The 24,000-nt window shown below is 41.5% G+C and overlaps 1 protein-coding gene across 1 annotated transcript in view; it reads right to left on the reverse strand.

Moving 5' to 3' along the window:
- Positions 1-4,134: 4,134 nt before the first annotated feature.
- Positions 4,135-24,000, reverse strand: part of ppp1r14bb (protein phosphatase 1, regulatory (inhibitor) subunit 14Bb) — a 67,627-nt gene continuing 47,761 nt past the window's right edge. The window contains exons 2-4 of the mRNA XM_060918611.1: positions 10,167-10,250; positions 10,032-10,064; positions 4,135-5,899 (exon numbers count right to left, since the gene is read on the reverse strand). Of these exons, the coding sequence (XP_060774594.1) occupies positions 5,831-5,899; positions 10,032-10,064; positions 10,167-10,250 (186 nt within the window). The 3' untranslated portion in view covers positions 4,135-5,830. The remainder of the gene's footprint in view (positions 5,900-10,031; positions 10,065-10,166; positions 10,251-24,000) is intronic.

Here is a 24,000-nt window from a genome sequence, read left to right on the forward strand (position 1 = left end):
CACAGGAGCGATGTGATGAGACTCCAACCAGACATAGGGCATCAGGATGGCCGTAGTTAGCTGGGATAGGCTCCAGCTTGCCTGCGACCCTGTAGAACAGGATAAGCGGCTACAGATAATGAGATAATGGATGGATGGACAGATGTTACAGAAAACAAAAGACCATTATAAAAGTTCATTCATTCATTCATTCATCTTCAGTCACTACTTTATCCTGGTCAGGGTTGCAGTGGATCCACAGCATGAACACTGGGCACAAGTTGGCCGAATTTACATGCACTCCATCCATCCATTTTGGCATATCACTACAGTGACGTGGCCGCTCTGACAGCTTCAGCCATCAAAGTCTCAAGGGAACATTACAGTAGTGGTTTCCCGTCACCTTCTACTGGATTATTATATCCTCTCAACCATTCACACTCACATTCACACCTATGGACAACTTAGAGCGAGCAATTAACCTAACCTTCATGTCTGGAGCACCTAGAGGAAACCCACACAGACACAAGGAGAACATGCAAACTCCACACAGAAAGGCCCTCATCAGTGACTGGGCTTGAACCCAGAAACTTCTCGCTGTGAGCTGATAGTGCTAACCACTACACCACCATGCTGCCCCATTCACATGCACTATATAGTCAAAAGTGTGCTATATACACCTGACCAGTAAAATCCATGTGCTTTCTGAACATCCCATTCCAGATTTAGTCCACCTTTGCTATGATAATAAATTTTACTCTTCTGGGAAGGCTTTTCACCAAATTTTGGAGCATGGCAGTGAGGATTTGTGGTCATTCAGTTACAAGAGCATTAGTGAGGTCAAGCACTGATATTAGGCGAGGAGGCCTAGGGTGCAGTCAACATTCAGTGGGGTTGAGATCACGGCTCTGTACAGGAAACTAGAAGTATTCTGCACTAAATTTGGCAAACCATGTCTTTATCCTTATCATTATGGAACCTTTAGCCTCCTTAGGTCCAGTACAGCATTACATTGCATTACATTAATGGTATTTAGCAGACGCTCTTATCCAGAATGACATACAGTGGTGTTTGAAAGTTTGTGAACCATTTAGAATTTTCTATATTTCTGCATAAATATGACCTAAAACATCATCAGATTTTCACACAAGTCCTAAAAGTAGATAAAGAGAACCCAGTTAAACAGATGAGACAAAAATATCATACTTGGTCATTTATTTATTGAGGAAAATGATCCAATATTACATATCTGTGAGTGGCAAAAGTATGTGAACCTCTAGGATTAGCAGTTAATTTGAAGGTGAAATTAGAGTTAGGTGTTTTCAATCAATGGGATGACAAATAGGTGTGAGTGGGCACCCTGTTTTATTTAAAGAACAGGGCTCTATCAAAGTCTGACCTTCATAATACGTTTGTGGAAGTGTATCATGGCACGAACAAAGGAGATTTCTGAGGACCTCAGAAAAAGCGTTGTTGATGCTCATCAGACTGGAAAAGGTTACAAAACCATCTCTAAAGAGTTTGGACTCCACCAATCCACAGACAGATTGCGTACAAATGGAGGAAATTCAAGACCATTGTTACCCTCCCCAGGAGTGGTCGACCAACAAAGATCACTCCAAGACCAAGGCGTGTAATAGTCGGCAAAGTCACAAAGGACCCCAGGGTAACTTCTAAGCAACTGAAGGCCTCTCTCACATTGGCTAATGTTAATGTTCATGAGTCCACCATCAGGAGAACACTGAACAACAATGGTGTGCATGGCAGGGTTGCAAGGAGAAAGCCACTGCTCTCCAAAAAGAACATTGCTGCTCGTCTGCAGTTTGCTAAAGATCACGTGGACAAGCCAGAAGGCTATTGGAAAAATGTTTTGTGGATGGATGAGACTAAAATAGAACTTTTTGGTTTAAATGAGAAGCATTATGTTTGGAGAAAGGAAAACACTGCATTCCAGCATAAGAACCTTATCCCATCTGTGAAACATGGTGGTGGTAGTATCATGGTTTGGGCCTGTTTTGCTGCATCTGGGCCAGGATGGCTTGCCATCATTGATGGAACAATGAATTCTGAATTATACCAGCAAATTCTAAAGGAAAATGTCAGGACATCTGTCCATGAACTGAATCTCAAGAGAAGGTGGGTCATGCAGCAAGACAACGACCCTAAGCACACAAATCGTTCTACCAAAGAATGGTTAAAGAAGAATCAAGTTAATGTTTTGGAATGGCCAAGTCAAAGTCCTGACCTTAATCCAATGGAAATGTTGTGGAAGGACCTGAAGTGAGCAGTTCATGTGAGGAAACCCACCACCATCCCAGAGTTGAAGCTGTTCTGTATGGAGGAATGGGCTAAAATTCCTCCAAGCCGGTGTGCAGGACTGATCAACAGTTACCGGAAACGTTTAGTTGCAGTTATTGCTGTACAAGGGGGTCACACCAGATACTGAAAGCAAAGGTTCACATACTTTTGCCACTCACGGATGTGCAATACTGGATCATTTTCCTCAATAAATAAATGACCAAGTATAATATTTTTGCCTCATTTGTTTAACTGGGTTCTCTATATCTACTTTTAGGACTTGTGTGAAAATCTGATATTGTTTCAGGTCATATTTATGCAGAAATATAGAAAATTCTAAAGGGTTCACAAATTTTCAAGCACCACTAATCAAAAAATGTTCTGTGCTTAGAGATGCTGATGGGGTTTAGGTGCCTTGCTCAGGGGCACTTCAGCCATTCCTGCTGGTCCAGGGAACCAAACTCGTGAGCTTTTTTGACTGTTTTTCCCCCAAAGTTGCTTCTCTAACCATTAGGCCACAGCTTCCCCATTCTAGATGTTCAGGTGTCCATGTACATTTGCCAATATAGTGTAGTTTGTAAAATAAATATGCACTGAGGGGAATCCATGGATTTTATTTTATTTTTTTATTAATTGAGGCCCTGACTGTAAACACTTGATAACCTCATCTCATCTCATTATCTCTAGCCGCTTTATCCTGTTCTACAGGGTCGCAGGCAAGCTGGAGCCTATCCCAGCTGACTACGGGTGAAAGGCGGGGTACACCCTGGACAAGTCGCCAGGTCATCACAGGGCTGACACATAGACACAGACAACCATTCACACTCACATTCACACCTACGGTCAATTTAGAGTCACCAGTTAACCTAACCTGCATGTCTTTGGACTGTGGGGAAACCGGAGCACCCGGAGGAAACCCACGCGGACACGGGGAGAACATGCAAACTCCACACAGAAAGGCCCTCGCCGGCCACGGGGCTCGAACCCAGACCTTCTTGCTGTGAGGCGACAGCGCTAACCACTACACCACCGTGCCGCCCACTTGAGAACCTATTCTCTAAAAATGAAATGTTATGTCTTTTCATCACAATTAAATTAAGTCTTAATTAGGATAATGACTAAACACAGTACAACCAAATATACTGTATTCCTTTATCCTTTGTATATGGGAAGGGTTGTATGAAAACCATTCTGTAGTCATAGACACCATTCACATTCCCAACAAGGTCACTTTTATTATATGTGCATAAATCTTTATGTTGAATAAATTGGCCAAGCTTCCAGAGCATGTATTCTGAAAGCACAGTGGGGTTTCATGTTTAAACTCCAAAAAAACCCCAAAAGTAAACTCCTTTATGCTGACAGATAATATGCATACAAGACATGTTTGAGTGTTCGCTTGTTCATATTTGTGCCTGTATACTGTGTACAGATTTTATTTTAAAAGAAAAACAATGTCCCTGGGTGCTGACATCTTACTCTCTCCAAGGTTCAAATATCGCACTCTGAGGACAAATTGTGACGTCATCTACACACTACATGATTCACAGAGGCTAGTGGATCTCGTGGATACATCGCTTCTAAATTCTTGTAATCAACCCTAAAGATGCCCGAGTGTCGAGCATTTGGGTGCAAAAATAAGCCCAATCATTGATCATTTCACGTGACATGCTTTTGTTTGTTTTTATGTGCATCTCGGAGTAACCATTCCTGAGAACATAGCCTTCTTCTCAAGGAAGACACAATGTGCTTTGCACACACTTGTGAATGAACCACTGTCATGATTTTTCACATTTTATAACTTATGTCCAAATATGTTGATTAAAAATGAAACATAACACACTGTAAGACAGAAAGTGGTGTTTTAAAATATTTTTTATTCAAGTTGCATAAAGTTTAACAAACCCAGGAAACTAACAAAACGTGTTTACTGCTACATTTTCTCATAATTTCCCCCACCCCACCAAATATGACCTTCAATCGCAGACTAATGTCAGATTCCTGCACTGTATCAAACGTATCATTTCTCTTATTAAATTTAGTTCACGATTTGTCTATTTAATGTGCTGTTGCATGAAAAAAACAACAACAGCTTTATCTGATACAATACACACACTATTAAAATGGACAAATCCATTGTATTTTACACACATCTAAAACTTACTGTTTTCAACCTGTATTCAAGGTTCAAATGTTATCAACTTATTTCTTCTAGAAAACAGAATCCAGGAGAGTACAATAAGGAGGTTTTGAACACAAAAGCAAAAAAAAAATTACAAAATCGCTGTTTTATATACTGTATATTTCCCAAATGAATGCCTCCGTTTATTTGGTTTGTGTACCATATGTACTAAGGCAACATCTGTTATAGAAAAGGGTATTCTTACTGGGAAAAGATGAGGACTGGATGGAGAGAGGAGGAACTAAATAGGAGCTGTGGTTAGAAGGACTATCGCTGTCTCTCTCTTGCATTTCACTCCAGATCATGTGGAGTTACTAATTAACAGTCATTACATGATAAAATATCATACAATTTAAAAAGGCTGTGTACTCATCTGTGTATACTGAATGGATGTCAAAAATGGGGGGTTGAAAGTGAAGCACTTGGCCACTCAGTCCACTGCAGACATGGGATATGCGATTAGCCCTATTATCGCTGTGTTATGAGAAAGGAAGCAGATGGCTTTCTGAGTAAGATGATTTCGCAGAATCAAATGAAAGTATTAATTGGGATCTTATAAACTGATAAAACCTCACGGCAAGCTGCTAGACCCTCCAGCATGCCATAATCTCCCTCTGTGCACCACATGCCATCGTGCACATCTGTGTTTGAGTGTGGGGCCCAATAACCACAGCTGTGGCGTGTGGTTCCTACAGATCCCTGAGGGGGGTGACGCCCGTCTGTCTGCGTGAGTGTGTGTGTGGAGAAATGTGTGTTTTTAAGTATGTGGGTTTGCATGTCTCAAAAAAAAGCTCCATTTTTCCACCACCATCCACCTCATCCTCATCCACATGAACAAACATATTGACATCACTCCATTGCAAGCCCTTTCATGCTCTATGGGAGGGGGGGTCAAATCAAGGAATTTGTTTGTTTGTTTGAATGGACAAGGCCACATACATCTCATATCTTCCAAATGTACTATATTGCAGTTAAGGGCCATAATATTTTCAGAGAAGTACAAACAGCATGTTTATAACGAGTGCTGTCCACTGGGGACAAGTGTACAGTATTGCATTAGAGCAAAATTTCACACAGTCACCTAACATCTAAAAACGTACGTGTTGAAATATATCGCTAGGATTTCTACAAATGCTTCAAAACACAATGAAATCGTTTCCCCTTTTAGAAAAAAAAATAATATACCATAAAGTTAACAAAATGAATAAAACAAAAATAAGCCCTGCTTATAAGAATCTGATTGGCTAGATTCCCCAGTCACCTCACTTCCTCCTCTGTCTCATGTGATTGGTTGAGCACCTGTTGAAGCAGAGGAGGAAGCTGGGATTGGCTGGGGGAGGGTTAAGAGGAGGAGCCGAGGCTATTGGTGCATCATTTCTTCTGAGGCGTGCTGAGCTTCTGCATGCCGCGGATTTTGTCAAGCAACTCGACTACAAAGTCCTGCAGGGATAAAAAGAAGAAAGAGGGACAAACGATTAATGGCTTTTCAAGAGATTTGCTCAAAATCTGGAACTTCAGTACAGTTTTGTGTACATTATAACTGTACTTACTGAAGTGATTAGAAATGCTGGCAAAATATATTCATTAGGGCTTCAGGATATGACAAATAATACCAACATTGCAAATATTAATTCAAACCCAATAAAAAAAAATAGAATTGTGAGTAAACTCAGTATAGAATACCCCCCGCTTACGAGCCTGTCATCATATATTGCCATATGTAAGGGAATAAGTTGAATTATGGTATACTGCAACTGTGTAAAGTTTCATCAAAATTCATCAAACCGTTTAGGAGGAGTTGCACTTATAATACACAGGGACAGACGGATGGACGGACGGATGGACAGGGTGATTCCTATATACTACCCCCCCCAAAAAAAAAAACTCTTTGCAGGGGGTATAAAAAGTTGGGACACTGTAAAACAAAAACAGAATGTGAAAATTTGCAAATCATGGAAACCCTATATTTCATTGAAAATAGTACAAAGACAACATATCAAATGTTGAAACTGAGAAATTTTTATTGTTTTTTGAAAAATATATGCTCATTTTGAATTTGATGGTATCAACAAGTTTCAGAAAAGTTGGGACAGGGACAATAAAAGACTTGAAAAATTGTGTAATTTAAAAAAAAAAACAAAACCTAATTTGGTTAATTGGCAGCAGGTCAGTCACATGATTGGGTATAAAAAGAGCATCCCAGAGAGGCGGAGTCTCTCAGAAGTAAATATGGGGAGGGGTTCACCGCTCTGTGAAAGACTGCATGGGCAAACAGTGCAACAATTTAAGAATAACGTTCCTCAATATAAAATTGCAAAGAATTTGGGGATCATATCATCTATGGTACATAATATCATTAAAAGATTCAGAGAATCTGGAGAAATCTCTGTATGCAAGAGACAAGGCTGAAAACTGACATTGGATGCCTGTGATCTTCAGGCCCTCAGGAGACACTGCGTTAAAAGCAGACACGTGTCTGTAGGGAAAATGCTTTCTGTACATATTAAAACTGCATGGCTCTGTAGTAAAAGAGTCTGGGTGTTAAACTGGCCTGCCTGCAGTCCAGACCTGTCTCCTATTTAAAATATTTGGTGCATTATGAAGCGCAAAATACGACAAAGGAGACCCTGAACTGTTGAGCAACTGAAACTGTGTATCAGGAAAAAAGAGGACATTTCACTGTCAAAACTACAGCAGTTGGTCTCCTCAGTTCCTAAACGTTTCTAGAGTGTTGTTTAAAATAAAGATGCTACAGTGTTAAACATGTCCCTGTCCCAACCTTTTTGAAACGTGTTGTTGACATCAAATTCAAAATGAGTGTATATTTTTCAAAAAAAAATTTCTTAGTTTTAACATTTGATCTGTTGTCTTTGTAGTATTTTCAATGAAATATAGGGTTTCCATGATTTGCAAATTATTGTATTCTGTTTTTATTGACAGTTTACACAGCATCCCAACTTTTTTTTGAATTGGGGTTGTATACTGATACACGGGCGGCACAGTGGTGTAGTGGTTAGCGCTGTCGCCTCACAGCAAGAAGGTCCGGGTTCGAGCCCCATGGCCGGCGAGGGCCTTTCTGTGCGGAGTTTGCATGTTCTCCCCGTGTCCGCGTGGGTTTCCTCCGGGTGCTCCGGTTTCCCCCACAGTCCAAAGACATGCAGGTTAGGTTAACTGGTGACTCTAAATTGACCGTAGGTGTGAGTGTGAATGGTTGTGTGTGTCTATGTGTCAGCCCTGTGATGACCTGGCGACTTGTCCAGGGTGTACCCCGCCTTTCGCCCATAGTCAGCTGGGATAGGCTCCAGCTTGCCTGCGACCCTGTAGAACAGGATAAAGCGGCTACAGATGATGACACTCATACTGATGCACTTTTTGACGTGTTATGTGTATTAGGTTATTATTACTCACTGTAGCAAGTAATGATTTTTTTTCCCTTTTTCGGTTTTCTCATTAAATACTACTTTCTTGTTGCAATCCTGGACAGCTGGAACAGGCAGGTTGTGTCCGTTCTTTTATATTTTATTCATAGAATAAATTATTTTATTCATATTTATTCATGAAAAAGCTTCTCATTTTGTATGCAGATTTGAACTTAATAAGCCTCATGGTGGTGCAATGTTCCTTGATGCTGTAACTACAGAACAAACCCCTCTTTGCAAAAACCACCTCATGCTGCACTACACACATCACATATGATATACTAAATTAGAAAGTTTGTAAGAAGTTAATAAATCATATAATATATATATTCTTTTGTTTCTTTTACTTTAATTAATTCATTGAACTTTCAAAATTTTTTTAATATAGACCTGAGGTATTCAAACTGTGAGGCAATAGCATGGGGAGGTGCAAGTGAGATGGAAAATACAAAAAAAAAAAAAATTTCAATCACCGTTTCAGACCTGCTAACCTTTAAACGTTTCACAGGAGACTGATATTTTAACAGTGCACAAAATATATAGAGCAGTCTTCTTTTCCCCCTATTAAAAACAGCAGATGTGAATCAATAATGACTGACGGTTGCGCAGGTGTTTTGAGTTCTCTGCTTAAAAGGTGTGCTAATGCAACATGCTCACATTCCATCATGGTATTTTTTTTTTGAGTTCATTTATGTGAAATAAAATCTATCATTGTGAGTCCAAATTAACTATCAGTATATAAGTTGATAACAGCTGTTAAGTATATTTATTAGTGATGCCACTAAAAATGTCGGTCAAAAACAGTCAACGCCTTTTTCAGTTTTTGGCCAAAGTGTGTACATACACACACACACACACACACACACACACACACACACACACACACACACACATACATACATGGCTTAAAAATAATGAAATGGAATGTTTCAACATTAAAAAAAAAAAATATATATATATATATACACACACTATGAACAGCAGTAAGCCATAATAAATGAAACAAAGTCAATATTTGGTGTGAGACGACCCTTTGCTTTAAAAAAAAATTAAAAATAGTAGTCTCAGGTACAGTGAGTGCAGTTTTATGTGGAAATGAGCTGTAGGTTTTACTGAGCATCTTACAGAAGCAGCCACAGTTCTTCTGGACACTTTGACTGTCAAACTCGCTTCTTCATTTTGCACCAAAACCCAGCAGCCTTCATTATGTTTTCTTTTTTCAATCTGAAAAGTGCTCTCTTATGTAATATGCTGCTCAGATACAAACTTTTTTTTTCCTGTAACATTTAATTTTGTGCTGTAAAATGAACATTTGGACTCTAAAATGTTTTTGTATGGACTCGATAATGCAGAAGTCATAAAATAGAAATCTATAACAAAGTTTGTATGAAAATAAAAAAAACCATAGGGTGCCTCAGACTTTTGCACAGCACTGTACAGTATGTTTATATATATATATATATATATATATATATATATATATATATATATATATATATATATGAGTGATTCCACGCTTATGGGTACTGAAATGGGGACATGAACTTATTCACCTAAAACCATTTCTTTTTTTACCATCAGGTCACAAAACATGTAATCTTTAATGAATGATATGTTAAAAGATAACTTTAATTTTCTGAGATGTAATAAAAACATATTTATATGCCAAAGTCAAGCCTATGAGTTCCAAAATGATGTCTGTTACATTACTTCTGTTACGATTGTCCATCTCGCGTCTGTTACAAATTACAATCTAGCTATATACCCTGTTAATCTTATTGAAAGAATGTGTATGTTTATTCTACTACACGTGTTTATTAATTATATTTGCTAAAACATCACCTTCCTATGTTTCAAAAAGTAATTCTACATTGTTAAAATTGAGAATATATATGTCCACAACACTTCTGTTACGTTCTGACTTTGGCATATAAATATGTTTTTATTACACCTCAGAAAATTAAAGTTCTTTTAACATATCATTCATTAAAGATTACATGTTTTGTGACCTGATGGTAAAAAAAAGAAATGGTTTTAGGTGAATTTTTAAAAATAAGTTCATGTCCCCATTTCAGTACCCATAAGCGTGGAATCACTCATATATAAAATTTTTAATATTTATTTCATTTTAACTTGGTGGAAAAGGTGCTTACTTCAGTAGGTTTGTAACAGTCCACCAGCAGATCCTGCAAAAGAACAGAAGAAATACTTCGTTAATAAAAACAATCCTTCCTGAAAATACTGTAAAATATTAAAATGGCATCGGTAGAGGATGTGAATCGCACAACCTTAACGCGTGCAGCGCGATCCTCATCATTCTGCATGTCCAATAACTCATCCACATCTATCTCCAGTTCAGGAATCGCCTCCTCCTGTAGCACACACACAAGTGAAAGGGACACAGAAAGACAGTGGTAAGAGTTCTGCACTTGCGATTGACAGTTTTTGTGTTTCTATGGGAACGGTGTAACCGCACATTGTATCGAAAAACTGTATTCCAAAAGTTAAGCCAAACAAATTAGACAGACTGAACCTATGATGTAAATAAGTGATGAAATCCCATGGAGGATTAAATCATCTTTGCTACAAAAACGGTGTAGTAACACCTGCTTACCACAAGAGGTCCCCATTATGAAGGTGATCAAAAACAATCTGGCCAGTGATTATCTTTATAGTAATACACTATATGGCCAAAAGTTTGTGGACATCTGGCTACAACACTCATGCTTTTTGAACAACCCTTTCTAGATTTCGTCCCACTTTGCCGTTTTCATATCCTCCACACATCTGCGAAGCCTTGCTACTAGACTTTGGAACATGGCTGTGGGGATTTTCCCATTCAGCAACAGGAGATTTCATGAGTGACCTGTGCAGGCCACTCAAGTTCTTCCATTCCAAACGTGGCAAACCATGCCTTCATGGAGCTTGCTTTGTGCACAAGGGTACTATGATGCTGTAACCGGTTTGGGTTCCTTGGTTCCAGTAAAGCGAATTTCTAATGATACAACATACAAAGGCATTCTAGACAGTTGTGTGCTTCCAATTTTGTGGCAACACTTTAGGAAAGAACCACATGCTGGCGTGGTGGTCGGGTGTCCACATACTTTTGGCCACATAGTGTACATCTAACATGACACCACACCCTTTTATACATTTTGCATGAATGTATAAAAATCCTACTTTTTAAACAGTGCTTTTGTACCTTGAACAAAAAAACAACCTTTACTCCCACATTGTACTTCACAATCTTATATTTACACAGACATATTTTTGATTCACCTAATTTCACCATCAATAATTCAATAAAAGTTACTGCCGAATATTTAAAGAATTTTAATTTTTTTGGTTTAACTAAATAAATTAAATCAATAAATAATTCAATTTCATTGTTTAGGGGTGGCACAGTGGTGTAGTGTTTAGCGCAGTCGCCTCACAGCAAGAAGGTCCGGGTTCGAGCCCCGGGGCCAACGAAGGCCTTTCTGTGCGGAGTTTGCATGTTCTCCCCGTGTCTGCGTGGGTTTCCTCCGGGTGCTCCGGTTTCCCCCACAGTCCAAAGACATGCAGGTTAGGTTAACTGGTGACTCTAAATTGAGCGTAGGTGTGAATGTGAGTGTGAATGGTTGTCTGTGTCTATGTGTCAGCCCTGTGATGACCTGGCGACTTGTCCAGGGTGTACCCCGCCTTTCGCCTGTAGTCAGCTGGGATAGGCTCCAGCTTACCTGCGACCCTGTAGAACAGGATAAAGCGGCTAGAGATAATGAAATGAGACGAGATCAAAAATCATGACATACTTGCCAACCCTCCTGATTTCGGCGGGAGGCTCCCGATTTTAGCCTCCGTCTCCCGCCTCCCAATCGTATTTGTTAAAAACTGGAAAATCTCCCGGTTTTGGGAAATCCCTACCGCCAAGTTAAAAATACTCCCGATTATGTCCAATCAGAATCATATATGAGAAACACTGCTGACGTCAACTGATTTTTAACCAATCAGTGACCAGAACGACAGTCACTTCCGTAATGTAGGATTCACCCAGGCTGTCCGACATTTTTTACAAGCAGTCATTCATCATGGCCACTAAACTAAATACCAAACGGCAAAAAATAATATGAATGCAAATACCAGGTTGCACGGGAGAATGAATTTCCATGGATAAGCAAATGCTCGACCAGCCAGTTACACATTTTCAGGTAAAGATACCTTAAATCAGAATATAATGGGCATTTGAGTGTGAAATTAAACTAGTCTTCCATACCATTTCAGAAACAAACTGTACAATTTCTAAAGTGTTTAGTGAAATTTTGCATGACAGAGAATGTGTTTGATGAGTGTATTTGAATAGTGTGGTAGTGTCTTAGTGCTCATCTCATCTCATCATCTGTAGCCGCTTTATCCTGTTCTACAGGGTCGCAGGCAAGCTGGAGCCTATCCCAGCTGACTATGGGCGAAAGGCGGGGTACACCCTGGACAAGTCGCCAGGTCATCACAGGGCTGACACATAGACACAGACAACCATTCACACTCACATTCACACCTACGCTCAATTTAGAGTCACCAGTTAACCTAACCTGCATGTCTTTGGACTGTGGGGGAAACCGGAGCACCCGGAGGAAACCCACGCGGACACGGGGAGAACATGCAAACTCCGCACAGAAAGGCCCTCGCCGGCCACGGGGCTCGAACCCGGACCTTCTTGCTGTGAGGCGACAGCGCTAACCACCACACCACCGTGCCACCCCTGTCTTAGTGCTATTTTGAAGTTATGTTTGAAAGTTAAGTGAAAGTTTACAAGTGAATTATCTGGAAAGTGACTGATTTTGATCGAGTTTTGAGGTTTTAAGTGAAAGATTACTAGTGAGTGTATTTTGGTCGTACTAAAATTTTGCATTCGAGTGAATTTCTTTGTTGAGTATATTTTGATAGTATGGTAGTATTTATAGTGCCATTTTTAAATTTTGTTTTTATCGTTTCAACCACGCATCATACGCTTGTCCAATTAAAAATGTCGTTCACGCGCTTTTCTCCCCCATGAGAATTTTGAAAAGTTGGCAAGTATGTCATGATTGTGTTTATAAGTAATACAATTTAAAAAATTAGGACTTGACTAAAGCTCCATAGAAAGTTTTCCAGACAAACATCAGATAAAATTCTAGCCGACATTTGCGATATTAGAACTGTGTGTCACCGGGTGGCACGGTGGTGTAGTGGTTAGCACGGTCGCCTCACAGCAAGAAGGTTCCGGGTTCGAACCCAGCGGATGGTGAGGGCCTTTCTGTTCGGAGTTTGCATGTTCTCCCCGTGTCTGCGTGGGTTTCCTCCGGGTGCTCCGGTTTCCCCCACAGTCCAAAGACATGCAGTTATGTTAGCATGGGGCGGCCTTGGGCTGAGGTGCCCTTGAGCAAGGTACCCGACCCCTGACTGCTCCCCGGGCACTCTGGTGTAGCTGCCCACTGCTCTGGGTGTGTGCGTGTGTTCACTGCTTCAGATGGGTTAAATGCAGAGGATGAATTTCACTGTGCTTGAAGTGTGCATGTGACAAATAAAGGTTTCTTCTTCTTAACATTGAAGCCAGGCATCACTTCACACTCTCGAACAGTTGATGCCCTTTTGGCAGGAGAGTACTGAAGCTGGATTATAGTGCCTTACTGTTTATTTATGACTTTTTTTTTTTTTACGAACTGTCAGAATATGGGTTCTCGTAGTTGAATAAAGTTACAAACAGACTGATTTTGTTTGAATAAATAAGTTGGTAGACTAAACTTTCCACCCAGCCCTCGGTCTACAGTCTTACCCCCCCATAATAAGTGCAAATGGTTCAGTCTGGGTTACATTTAAAAATGCAGCTAATGGTGAGTAAAACGTTCTGATTTTCCTTCACAACCTAAACGATTTGGTCTTTGGGCTCCCGACGACTCGCTCCATGTGAACTCTGAGCCGAGAATTCTTTGCTCCAAAGCTGAAGAGAAATATTTATAAGAGCTGGAAACTAACATTAGCTCATGTAGGCTATTTACGCCACTTGATCTAACCGCAAAAAGTAATCTGACATGAGAGAGAATCCAAAACCTCCCCAAGGCTCAGTAGTAAAACAGAACTCATACAGTAATGTGTGTGAGAGACGCTTCAGTTTAGCGTTAATGTTTCTTCCTCGGAGCTTCCACTATTTATTCCGCTAATGCCTTCAAGGAGGCGCAGGAAATCTTTTTAAAGATTTCACAATCGACCTTAATTTGATTCTATGCTTTTGCTCGTTCGTTTCCATCTACTGCTGTGTTAATTAAGATGGCTGATTCAGTGAAGTTTGCACATACAGCTAAACGCCCTTTGGGAACTGCTGGGCATGAAACAGATGGGTTTGGAAATGATTGTCAAAAGTCACTGGCTGTGTGTGTGTGTATGCGCATTTTCCATTCCACTTGCTTGGCTCGCCTCGTCCTCACGTCTGCTGTCTCCATGCCATCCTACATCCATTAGTTCAACCTTCCTGATACTGTTACTGTTTTCTCTTCCATGTTTCATTTGTCCTACGAGTTTCATTGCAATGTAATCTGCCTGTTGAATGCGTAGTTTAGATGAACGCTGCATTTCGGGTGTAAAAATAGCACACACTGCTGGAAACGCCAAACCCAAATTACATACTGCACTTTCTCTCCTCTCTCTCCTCCCTGTGCTGCTTTTATTCTTTCCCCTTCCATAAAGCGTTGTTCAATGAAGGCTGGTTAATAGTCCTCCTCTTTCTTCAGCCCACCCCATCTCTCTCTCTCTCTCTCTCTGTCTCTCTCTCTAACACACACACACACACCAAACAACCCCATTGTCAATCCTGAATAGTCATTCGATGGCAAATACAGCCAATGCTAAAAGACTAAATCAGAAAGCTCAACTGCTCTAAATCGTCCTTGACGTTTAAAAGCACTCATGTTCTTCAGTGGAAAATTAAATCTGGATGGAAGTGCTGTTGGCGGCACTCGCACGTCCCCTTTTCCACTGCCATGTTCACTCATTCCTCTCTTCCTCCCCCTCGGTTTGGGCTGCCCACACCAGCTGTCATTGCACCTGCCCAACTGCCCCCTACCCAAATCTCTCTCACTCTTACACACACACGCACACTCTTCACACAAACGACCTTTCACTCAGGAACAGAGTTGTACACTGATACTACCACAATATGGCTCTGTTCCTGATTTCCCTCCATTTCTCTGAATTACACACACTTATTAGAAACACAGAAACGAACCCTACGTTCACACCAGAAAGCAACACCAAGTACTGATAGCTACTCTCCAGCACTTGAGAATGACAAACTGCACTACCTATGTATACAATAGTCAGCTTTTAAGCCAAACTAGTTAAACACAAATGAAATAATGCACTAGTCTGTGAAAACGGTTTGCTTGATTTACATGTGACGTGCTAGCTTCACTGGCAGATTAGCATAATAACATGTTCACTGGTAAATTCGTACCCGCAACAGAAGCACCAACAATCTCTGCTACAGTGGTGCTTGAAACCCTTTAAAATTTTCTATATTTCTGCATAAATGTGACCTAAAACATCATCAGATTTTCACACAAGTCCTAAAAGTAGATAAAGAGAACCCAGTTAAACAAATGAGACAAAAATATTATACTTTGTCATTTATTTATTGAGGAAAATGATCCAATATTACATATCGGTGAGTGGCAAAAGTATGTGAACCTTTGCTTTCAGTATCTGGTGTGACCCCCTTGTGCAGCAATACCTGCAACTAAACGTTTCCGGTAACTGTTGATCAGTCCTGCACACCGGCTTGGAGGAATTTTAACTTTCTGGAGAGCAGTGGCTTTCTCCTTACAACCCTGCCATGCACACCATTGTTGTTCAGTGTTCTCCTGATGGTGGACTCATGAACATTTAACATTAGCCAATGTGAGAGAGGCCTTCAGTTGCTTAGAAGTTACCCTGGGGTCCTTTGTGACCTCACCGACTATTACACACCTCGCTCTCGGAGTGATCTTTGTTGGTCGACCACTCCTGGGGAGGGGAACAATGGTCTTGAATTTCCTCCATTTGTACACAATCTGTCTGACTGTGGATTGGTGGAGTCCAAACTCTTTAGAGATGGTTTTGTAACCTTTTCCATCCTGATGAGCATCAACAACGCTTTTTCTGAGGTCCTCAGAAATCTCCTTTGTTCGTGCCATGATCCACTTCCACAAACATGCATTGTGAAGATCAGACTTTGATAGATCCCTGTTCTTTAAATAAAACAGGGTGCCCACTCACACCTGATTGTCATCCCATTGATTGAAAACACCTGACTCTAATTTCACCTTCAAATTAACTGCTAATCCTAGAGGTTCACATACTTTTGCCACTCACAGATATGTAATATTGGATCATTTTCCTCAATAAATAAATGACCAAGTATAATATTTTTGTCTCATTTGTTTAACTGGGTTCTCTTTATCTACTTTTAGGACTTGTGTGAAAATCTGATGATGTTTTAGGTCATATTTATGCAGAAATATAGAAAATTCTAAAGGGTTCACAAACTTTCAAGCACCACTGTACATCATGCCAAGCTATATTTTCCCTTTACTGTATATATGACAGCATAAGAAGAACTCGTGCTGGAAAGTTTTTCTTTCATCTTGAGACAAACAGTAAATGGGAACTAACGGCAAGTGGAAACTGAAATCGTGAGTGGAGAACTGAAGAAACGGACCACACGTGCGATACGATCAGGCCAAGTAATTATTTAAGCCAATCGTTTGGCTCGATCTCTTTCCTGCATCAAATTGACCTCATTTGAATAGAACTAAAACATTAAAATGATGCTTGTTTTCTGGACGCTTGCTGAAACTGTTCATCTCTGCATTACCCATGCACGGAGAAAATGAAGGGACCTAGAACAATATCTCCACTCCTATAATTCAACTCTCTCAACTAAGCCCCTGTGTTTCTTCTGGCAGTGTAGAGCTTGATTTGATCATACAGTCTATGCGTCTGACTCACAGAAGATTTCCCCAGATGGTGAAGACAAATAGGGTAGCTGGCTGACAAGCTAATGAGCTGCTCAATAAACCTGACTTTAAATTCATAAATCTGGCCAATTTAAGTTATGTGCATGAGAGACAGAGAGAGAGACAGACAGAGAGAGAGAGACTTTTTCAGCTCTTTATTTTAATCTATCACGATGTGTCCACCATCGCACTTTCAAATAAATAGCAATTGTTAACTATCTACCTAAAATAAATAAATAAGGCAATGAATAAGTAAATATATAAATAGATAGATAAAAGCATTCATGAGTATCTGGGTAAACACAAACATGTACTGTTTAAGACAGTAAGTTGGTCTCAAAGGGAGCCAGTTTAAAAAAATGTTACTTAAAGGTAGACTGCCTTTCAGATTTTTCAGGTTTAGGTCATAAAATTTTCCCTGGCACCCAATTATTTTTGTTTAGTGGACTGAAAACTACTGAATTTGAATCACAGACTGCCAATTTTATTCTTTTTTTTTTTTTTTTTAAATAGAACAATTAATGAATTTAGGGCCATGTGGCCCTAAATTCTCGGCTATTTTTTCCTGCTTCACCATGAACCAATTCAAGATACTACGTCATGCATCACGTGGTGGGCTTTCCCCGTCCACGCAAGGCATTGTGGGATACAAATTTGAAACAGGAGAGAAAAACGGAGGACGCGAGTGTGCGAATGAAATGTGGAAGACCGACTACAGTAACGGAAAGCGAGAAGAAAAGACCTTATGTTGAGAAGGAAAGGGAACGCAGGACCAAAATAATAAATATCGGCGATCAGCGAGCACCTCGGTGTGATCAGCTGTTCGTTTAGCGACAGAATGATGTAACTGTGCAGTAATGCAACACTGGATGTCGCATGCCGTAAAACCCCAAAGAAGAAGAAGGTAAAACTGCGCATGCGCACATGGACTTCCTCTGTCTGCCTGACTGTGCGAAGTGAGTGATTTCATGGACATTATTTGCTCAGAAATCTCATCAAATTAAATAACTTCCCAGCCACAGAATGGCCTGGTTTTTTTTTTCCCGATATTACAGAAATAAACATGCATCACAAATGACCAAATTTCAGAGGGAACTAAATTTCACAGATTTTATGAAATCGAAAGGCCATCTAGCTTTAAAAAAAAAAAAGAAAAAGAAAAAACTTTTTTTTTTAAATCAATCAATCATTCAGATACTTTTGCAAACACCAGTTGATCATCCACCTACGTGACTCCAAAAGCAAAGTTCTGAGTAGCACAGATGAGTTGTTTTCTATATTGAATAAAGTCTGATGTAAATTCAAATAGTAGCCTATTATTTGAATTTGTCGGACATTAAGCAAGCCAACAGTTTTGCGACACTGCCGATAGCTACGTCAGTTTAGGTTACGCTTTCATATCACATCACCTCTGAATGTGGAGGGAATGTGGAAAAACTACGAGTAACCGAGTTAGACTTAGCATCAAACTGTCAAAGAGATAACAGATCGGTGGCTGAAGACCGGGTCAGTCAAAAGAAAAGCACAAGACACATCCGACACGAGCAAGGACAAAGTGCAAAGACATGATGATTCTTTGTTTGAGAAAACAAAGCAGTGCAACCGGATCAATGTGGCCCCCAATACAAGATTAAAACTGTGTGGTTTGGAGCCAGACACTGCTTCACTGATGTATAAGAATAAGCAACACAATTCTTTACATTAAGAGAAGGACAACAATGAGTGAGTCGGCTATACTATTTGTAAAACTGTCATTTCATGAGTGTGTAATTTGTAATATGTTGTTGAAGTAGGCTCATTGGTTTTATTTCGGGATATTTAAGGATGGGCGGCATGGTGGTGTAGTGGTTAGCACTGTCACCTCACAGCAAGAAGGTCCGGGTTCGAGCCCCGTGGCCGGCGAGGGCCTTTCCGTGTGGAGTTTGCATGTTCTCCCCGTGTCCGCGTGGGTTTCCTCCGGGTGCTCCGGTTTCCCCCACAGTCCAAAGACATGCAGGTTAGGCTAACTGGTGACTCTAAATTGACCGTAGGTGTGAATGTGAGTGTGAGTGGTTGTCTGTGTCTATGTGTCAGCCCTGTGATGACCTGGCGACTTGTCCAGGGTGTACCCCGCCTTTCGCCCGTAGTCAGCTGGGATAGGCTCCAGCTTGCCTGCGACCCTGTAGAACAGGATAAAGCAGCTAGAGATAATGAGATGAGATGAGATTTAAGGGTTAGGTGGGGCACAATTTTTTTTTTTAATGGATAAAGTGGTGCTTGGTCTGAAAAAGTTTGAGAAACACTACTTTATAAAAATTAAAATTAACAAGGATCCTCGCTTTCACTGATTTCTGAAAGATCTTTGTGGCATCATGTTGTGCTTCTTGTGACACTTTGTTTTCTCTACTACTGTATATGGTCAGGGTGGCCTGGTGGTGTAGTGGTTAGCACTGTCACCTCACAGCAAGAAGGTCCGGGTTCGAGCCCCGTGGCTGGCGAAGGCCTTTCTGTGCGGAGTTTGCATGTTCTCCCCGTGTCTGCCTGGGTTTCCTCCGGTTTCCCCCACAGTCCAAAGACATGCAGGTTACGTTAACTGGTGACTCTAAATTGAGCGTAGGTGTGAATGTGAGTGTGAATGGTTGTCTGTGTCTATGTGTCAGCCCTGTGATGACCTGGCGACTTGTCCAGGGTGTACCCCGCCTTTCACCCGTAGTCAGCTGGGATAGGCTCCAGCTTGCCTGCGACCCTGTAGAACAGGATAAAGCGGCTAGAGATAATGAGATGAGATGAGATATTTTTGCCTGTCCCAAGACAAAATTAATTAGTTGACACTTAAACCTTTCTTTTCTTGTGTACTTAAAACCAAGGAGAGAGACAAGTGAGAAGGAAATCAGGAATTCAAATGAGTCACACATTTGAAGTTATTCAAGAAAGTTATTTAATTCCTCACGAAGTAAATTAATTCTGTAACCAATAAATAAAAATCACCATAATCTGTGACTTTCCAGATTCTACGAAAGTCCACTAAAAATATTCACTGCCTGAGGACATGAAAACTCCTCTGCGTGGCCGAAGCCAAATGTGAGTGGAGTACTTATTTACGTCTGTATGTGCGCATCATCTTGTGTGATTCAGTTAGTGTTAGCATGAATCAGACTGACTGGGAAAAACTTTCCAGTTAGCTGTTGTACGTGTGTGTGTCAGGGGGTGGGGGGGTGTTACTACACGCATTATCAGGCTAATCAAAACAGAGTTTGCCCAAGCAAGTCTGCTTCATTGTGTGTGTTTTTTTATTTTCCCCAGTCAGCATGCACTCACTCCGTGACCTGATGATGCAGTATGATGAAGGCTCACTCTCGGCTCCTGCACTCATCTGACCCCCATGTCACATGGCTTCCTTCATCACAGAGGAAGAGGAGGGATAATAGCTGTTTGCTGCGTGCAGGCTCTGAGACAAACTTCCCCAACACACACAGGCACCTGCATGCACACACACACTTAACTATTCCCCAAGGGCCTTCTGCTGCTAGACAGTTCTGTGCCAAACAGCGACATGGAATGGAACCAAAGATCAAAATGTGCGATGTATAAAAACGAGCAATAGATTCTATGTCAGGTCTATGATCCAGTTCAGGATTTGTTGACATCCCTTCTGCATACACAGACACAGACGGCGGGACAAAATATCATGTCTACAGCACCATAACACGACCCACAAGACAAAACAGTTGCTCTAACTGCAGTAACATACAGTATAAAGTGCAAGAAGTGAAGACCAGAGCAGTGTACAAACCTACCATTTCTGTGGAATGACAAGTGTAGCACATTACTATAAATATACAGGACAGTCTACACATGGGTAACTGTACAGAACCACAGGATAAGTCTTCGTAACCATAATTTGCACTATATACAGTGTACGTGCCGTGAAATGGACAGACAAATAGATACAGTACCAGTCAAAAGTTTGGACACACCTACTCATCTCATCTCATCTCATTATCTCTAGCCGCTTTATCCTGTTCTACAGGGTTGCAGGCAAGCTGGAGCCTATCCCAGCTGACTACGGGCGAAAGGCGGGGTACACCCTGGACAAGTCGCCAGGTCATCACAGGGCTGACACATAGACACAGACAACCATTCACACTCACATTCACACCTACGGTCAATTTAGAGTCACCAGTTAACCTAACCTGCATGTCTTTGGACTGTGGGGGAAACCGGAGCACCCGGAGGAAACCCACGCGGACACGGGGAGAACATGCAAACTCCGCACAGAAAGGCCCTCGCCAGCCACGGGGCTCGAACCCAGGACCTTCTTGCTGTGAGGCAACAGCGCTAACCACTACACCACCGTGCTGCCACACACCTACTCATTCATAGGTTTTTTTTTTTCTGTATTTTGACTATTTTCTACATTGTACAACAATACTGAAGACATCAAACCTATGAAATAACATATGGAACATACCCTTACCGGTGACGTTAAAGGTCCCATGGCATGAAATTTTCACTTTCTGAGGTTTTTAACGTTAAAATGAGTTCCTCTGACCTTCTTAAGTCACCCCAGTGGCTAGAAATTTCATAATGTGTAAACCAAACTATGCCCAACATTTGAGAATGGCGCGTCAAAACGGTGCGTTGATAAGCTCTTCCCTTTACTACGTCAGCAAGGGAGATGATCCCCACGCCCCCCCACTGGATTCCCACCCACTGTATGGATTGCCCCGCCCAGTTGTAGTGAGGAGACCATAGAGGACACAACAACATGGCATCACCTAAGCGAGCGAAACATGGAAATTGCGCTGTACATGGATGTGACAACACAGAAAGGAGTCTGTTTTTACTGCCGACGGGAGAGCCCCTGAAGACGCAGTGGCTTAATTTTATTTACTTCAATAATACGCCGTCGAGTCTACCTAAGACGGTGTATGTTTGTTGGAAGCATTTTCCTGAGGAATGTTTCCACAACGTGGGACAGTACAGGGCAGGTTTTGCACATCAACTGTCACTGAAGCCTGGGTCCGTACCAAGCATCCCTGCCGCATCAGCAACAAACACCGAACAAGTAAGTGTATAACTGTTAAGTCGTTTTGCCGTGTTTTAAAATCGGTGCGTTAGCCTAGCAATGGCTACACTAGCTGTGCAGCTAACCGCTTCCTGCAGTTAGCCAGGTAATCTGCGCTACAAAACTAAAGAGCATGCAGCATGCTCTGTTAAACTGAGTTTAGTCTGGAAATTGACTGTAACTTATGAGCTTATGTTTGACTATTGCTCCGCAATGCATGTCTTCTGTTGGATAAGCGATATGTTGCTGTAGTTGCTGCTTCTGTCCTCTTTGGTTATGGAGTGCGTGTTCAAGCCTAGGGTATTATACGTTCGTAAACTACCACTCCGAACACTCTCACTCTCTGTTCTCTGGGTCACGTTGAGTTTACGAAAGGAGTCCGAGGGAGAACGGGGTTTTGTCTTAGCAGCGTGGCTACAGGCGCTGATAACAGCGAGTATGTGTGCGCGCAGCTTGGTCAAGCCCCTCCCCCCATGGCCCACCCACCATGGCCCGCCCCCACCCTCTACCCTTCCCCACCTCCTGCTTCTCATTAGCAAAACGACGCACTGGGAAAAGCGCTGAAATGGGGCTTTCTCCCAGGAGGCTATATTTACGTGCCGAGGGTTCATTTCGAGAAAGGCTGCGGATATAACATCCGGAAGCCTCCACGAGCCCGTTTAAAGCATCAACAAACCACCATGCCATGGAACCTTTAATAGGAACCTGTTCTTGGCTGGCAGGAGTGGAACCCAATGTGGTCTTCTGCTGCTGCATGCTGAGATGCTTTTCTGCTCACCACGGTTGTAAAGAGTTATGAGTTGCTATATCCTTCCTGGCAGCTCGAACCTCGAATCTGGCCGTTTCTCTCAACAAGGCGTTTGTTTCAAACCCACAGAACTGTCGCTCACTCAATGTTTTTTGTTTTTCTGCACCATTCTGTGTAAACTCTAGAGACTGTTGTGTGTGAAAACCCCAGGAGATCAGCAGTTTCTGTAATACTCAAACCAGTCCATCTGGCTCTTATATTAAGAATAGAGGATGTCGGAGGAAACCTAGTGCATGCATTCATGCTTGTTCATGCACGTCTTCCAGACATTATACAGTACCAGTCAAAAGTTTGGACACACTTTCTAATTCAGTGGTTTATCTTGAGTTTTATAAATTAAGACACACTTCATGTCTTAAAGTAATGATGGATGTCGTTTCTCTTTACTTAGTTGAGCGGTTCTGGACAGAATATGGATTACGACAGTTGTGGAATAGGGCTATTTACTGCCTTATTTATTATTTACTGTTTGATCTCAAACGCATCAAGAAGGCAAGAAATTGCACGTTTACCTTTTGACGAGACACACCTTTTAACTGAAAAGCATTCCAGGTGACTACCTCATGAAACTGGTTAAGATAATGCCAATAGAGTGCAAAGTGTCAATATAACATTACATTAATGGCATTTATCAGACGCTCTTATCCAGAGTGACGTATAACGTACCCAGAGCAGCCTGGGGAGCAGTTGGGGGTTAGGTGCCTTGCTCAAGGGCGCTTCAGCCATTTCTGCTGGACCAGGGAATCAAACCAGTGACCTTTTGGTCCCACAGCTGCTTCTCTACCCATTAGGCCATGGCTTCCCCTAGGAAGGTAAAAGGTCATCAAGGGAAAAAGTAGTTACTTTGAAGAATCTAAAGTATCAAACAATTTTTTTATTTACCACTGATAGATTTTGATTTGTCTGTACTGAAGAACATCGAATTGACAGAGTAAAGAAAGCACAACTTTATTCATCACACGCTTGTGAATTCCCTCTCTGCATTTAACCCATCTGAAGCAGTGAAAACACACATGAGCGATGAGCACACACACACAGATAGCCAGAGCAGTGGGCAGCCATGCTAACAGCACCCGGGGAGCAATCGGGAGTTCGGTGCCTCGCTCAAGGGCACCTCAGCCCAAGGCCGTCCCATATTAACCTAACCGCATGTCTTTGGACTGTGGGGGAAACCGGAGCACCCGGAGGAAACCCACACAGACACGGGGAGAACATGCAAACTCCACACAGAAAGGCCTTCGCCGACCGCTGGGTTCGAACCCGGA

Source organism: Neoarius graeffei, chromosome 1 (genome assembly GCF_027579695.1).
Source record: "Neoarius graeffei isolate fNeoGra1 chromosome 1, fNeoGra1.pri, whole genome shotgun sequence".
NCBI lineage: Eukaryota > Metazoa > Chordata > Actinopteri > Siluriformes > Ariidae > Neoarius > Neoarius graeffei.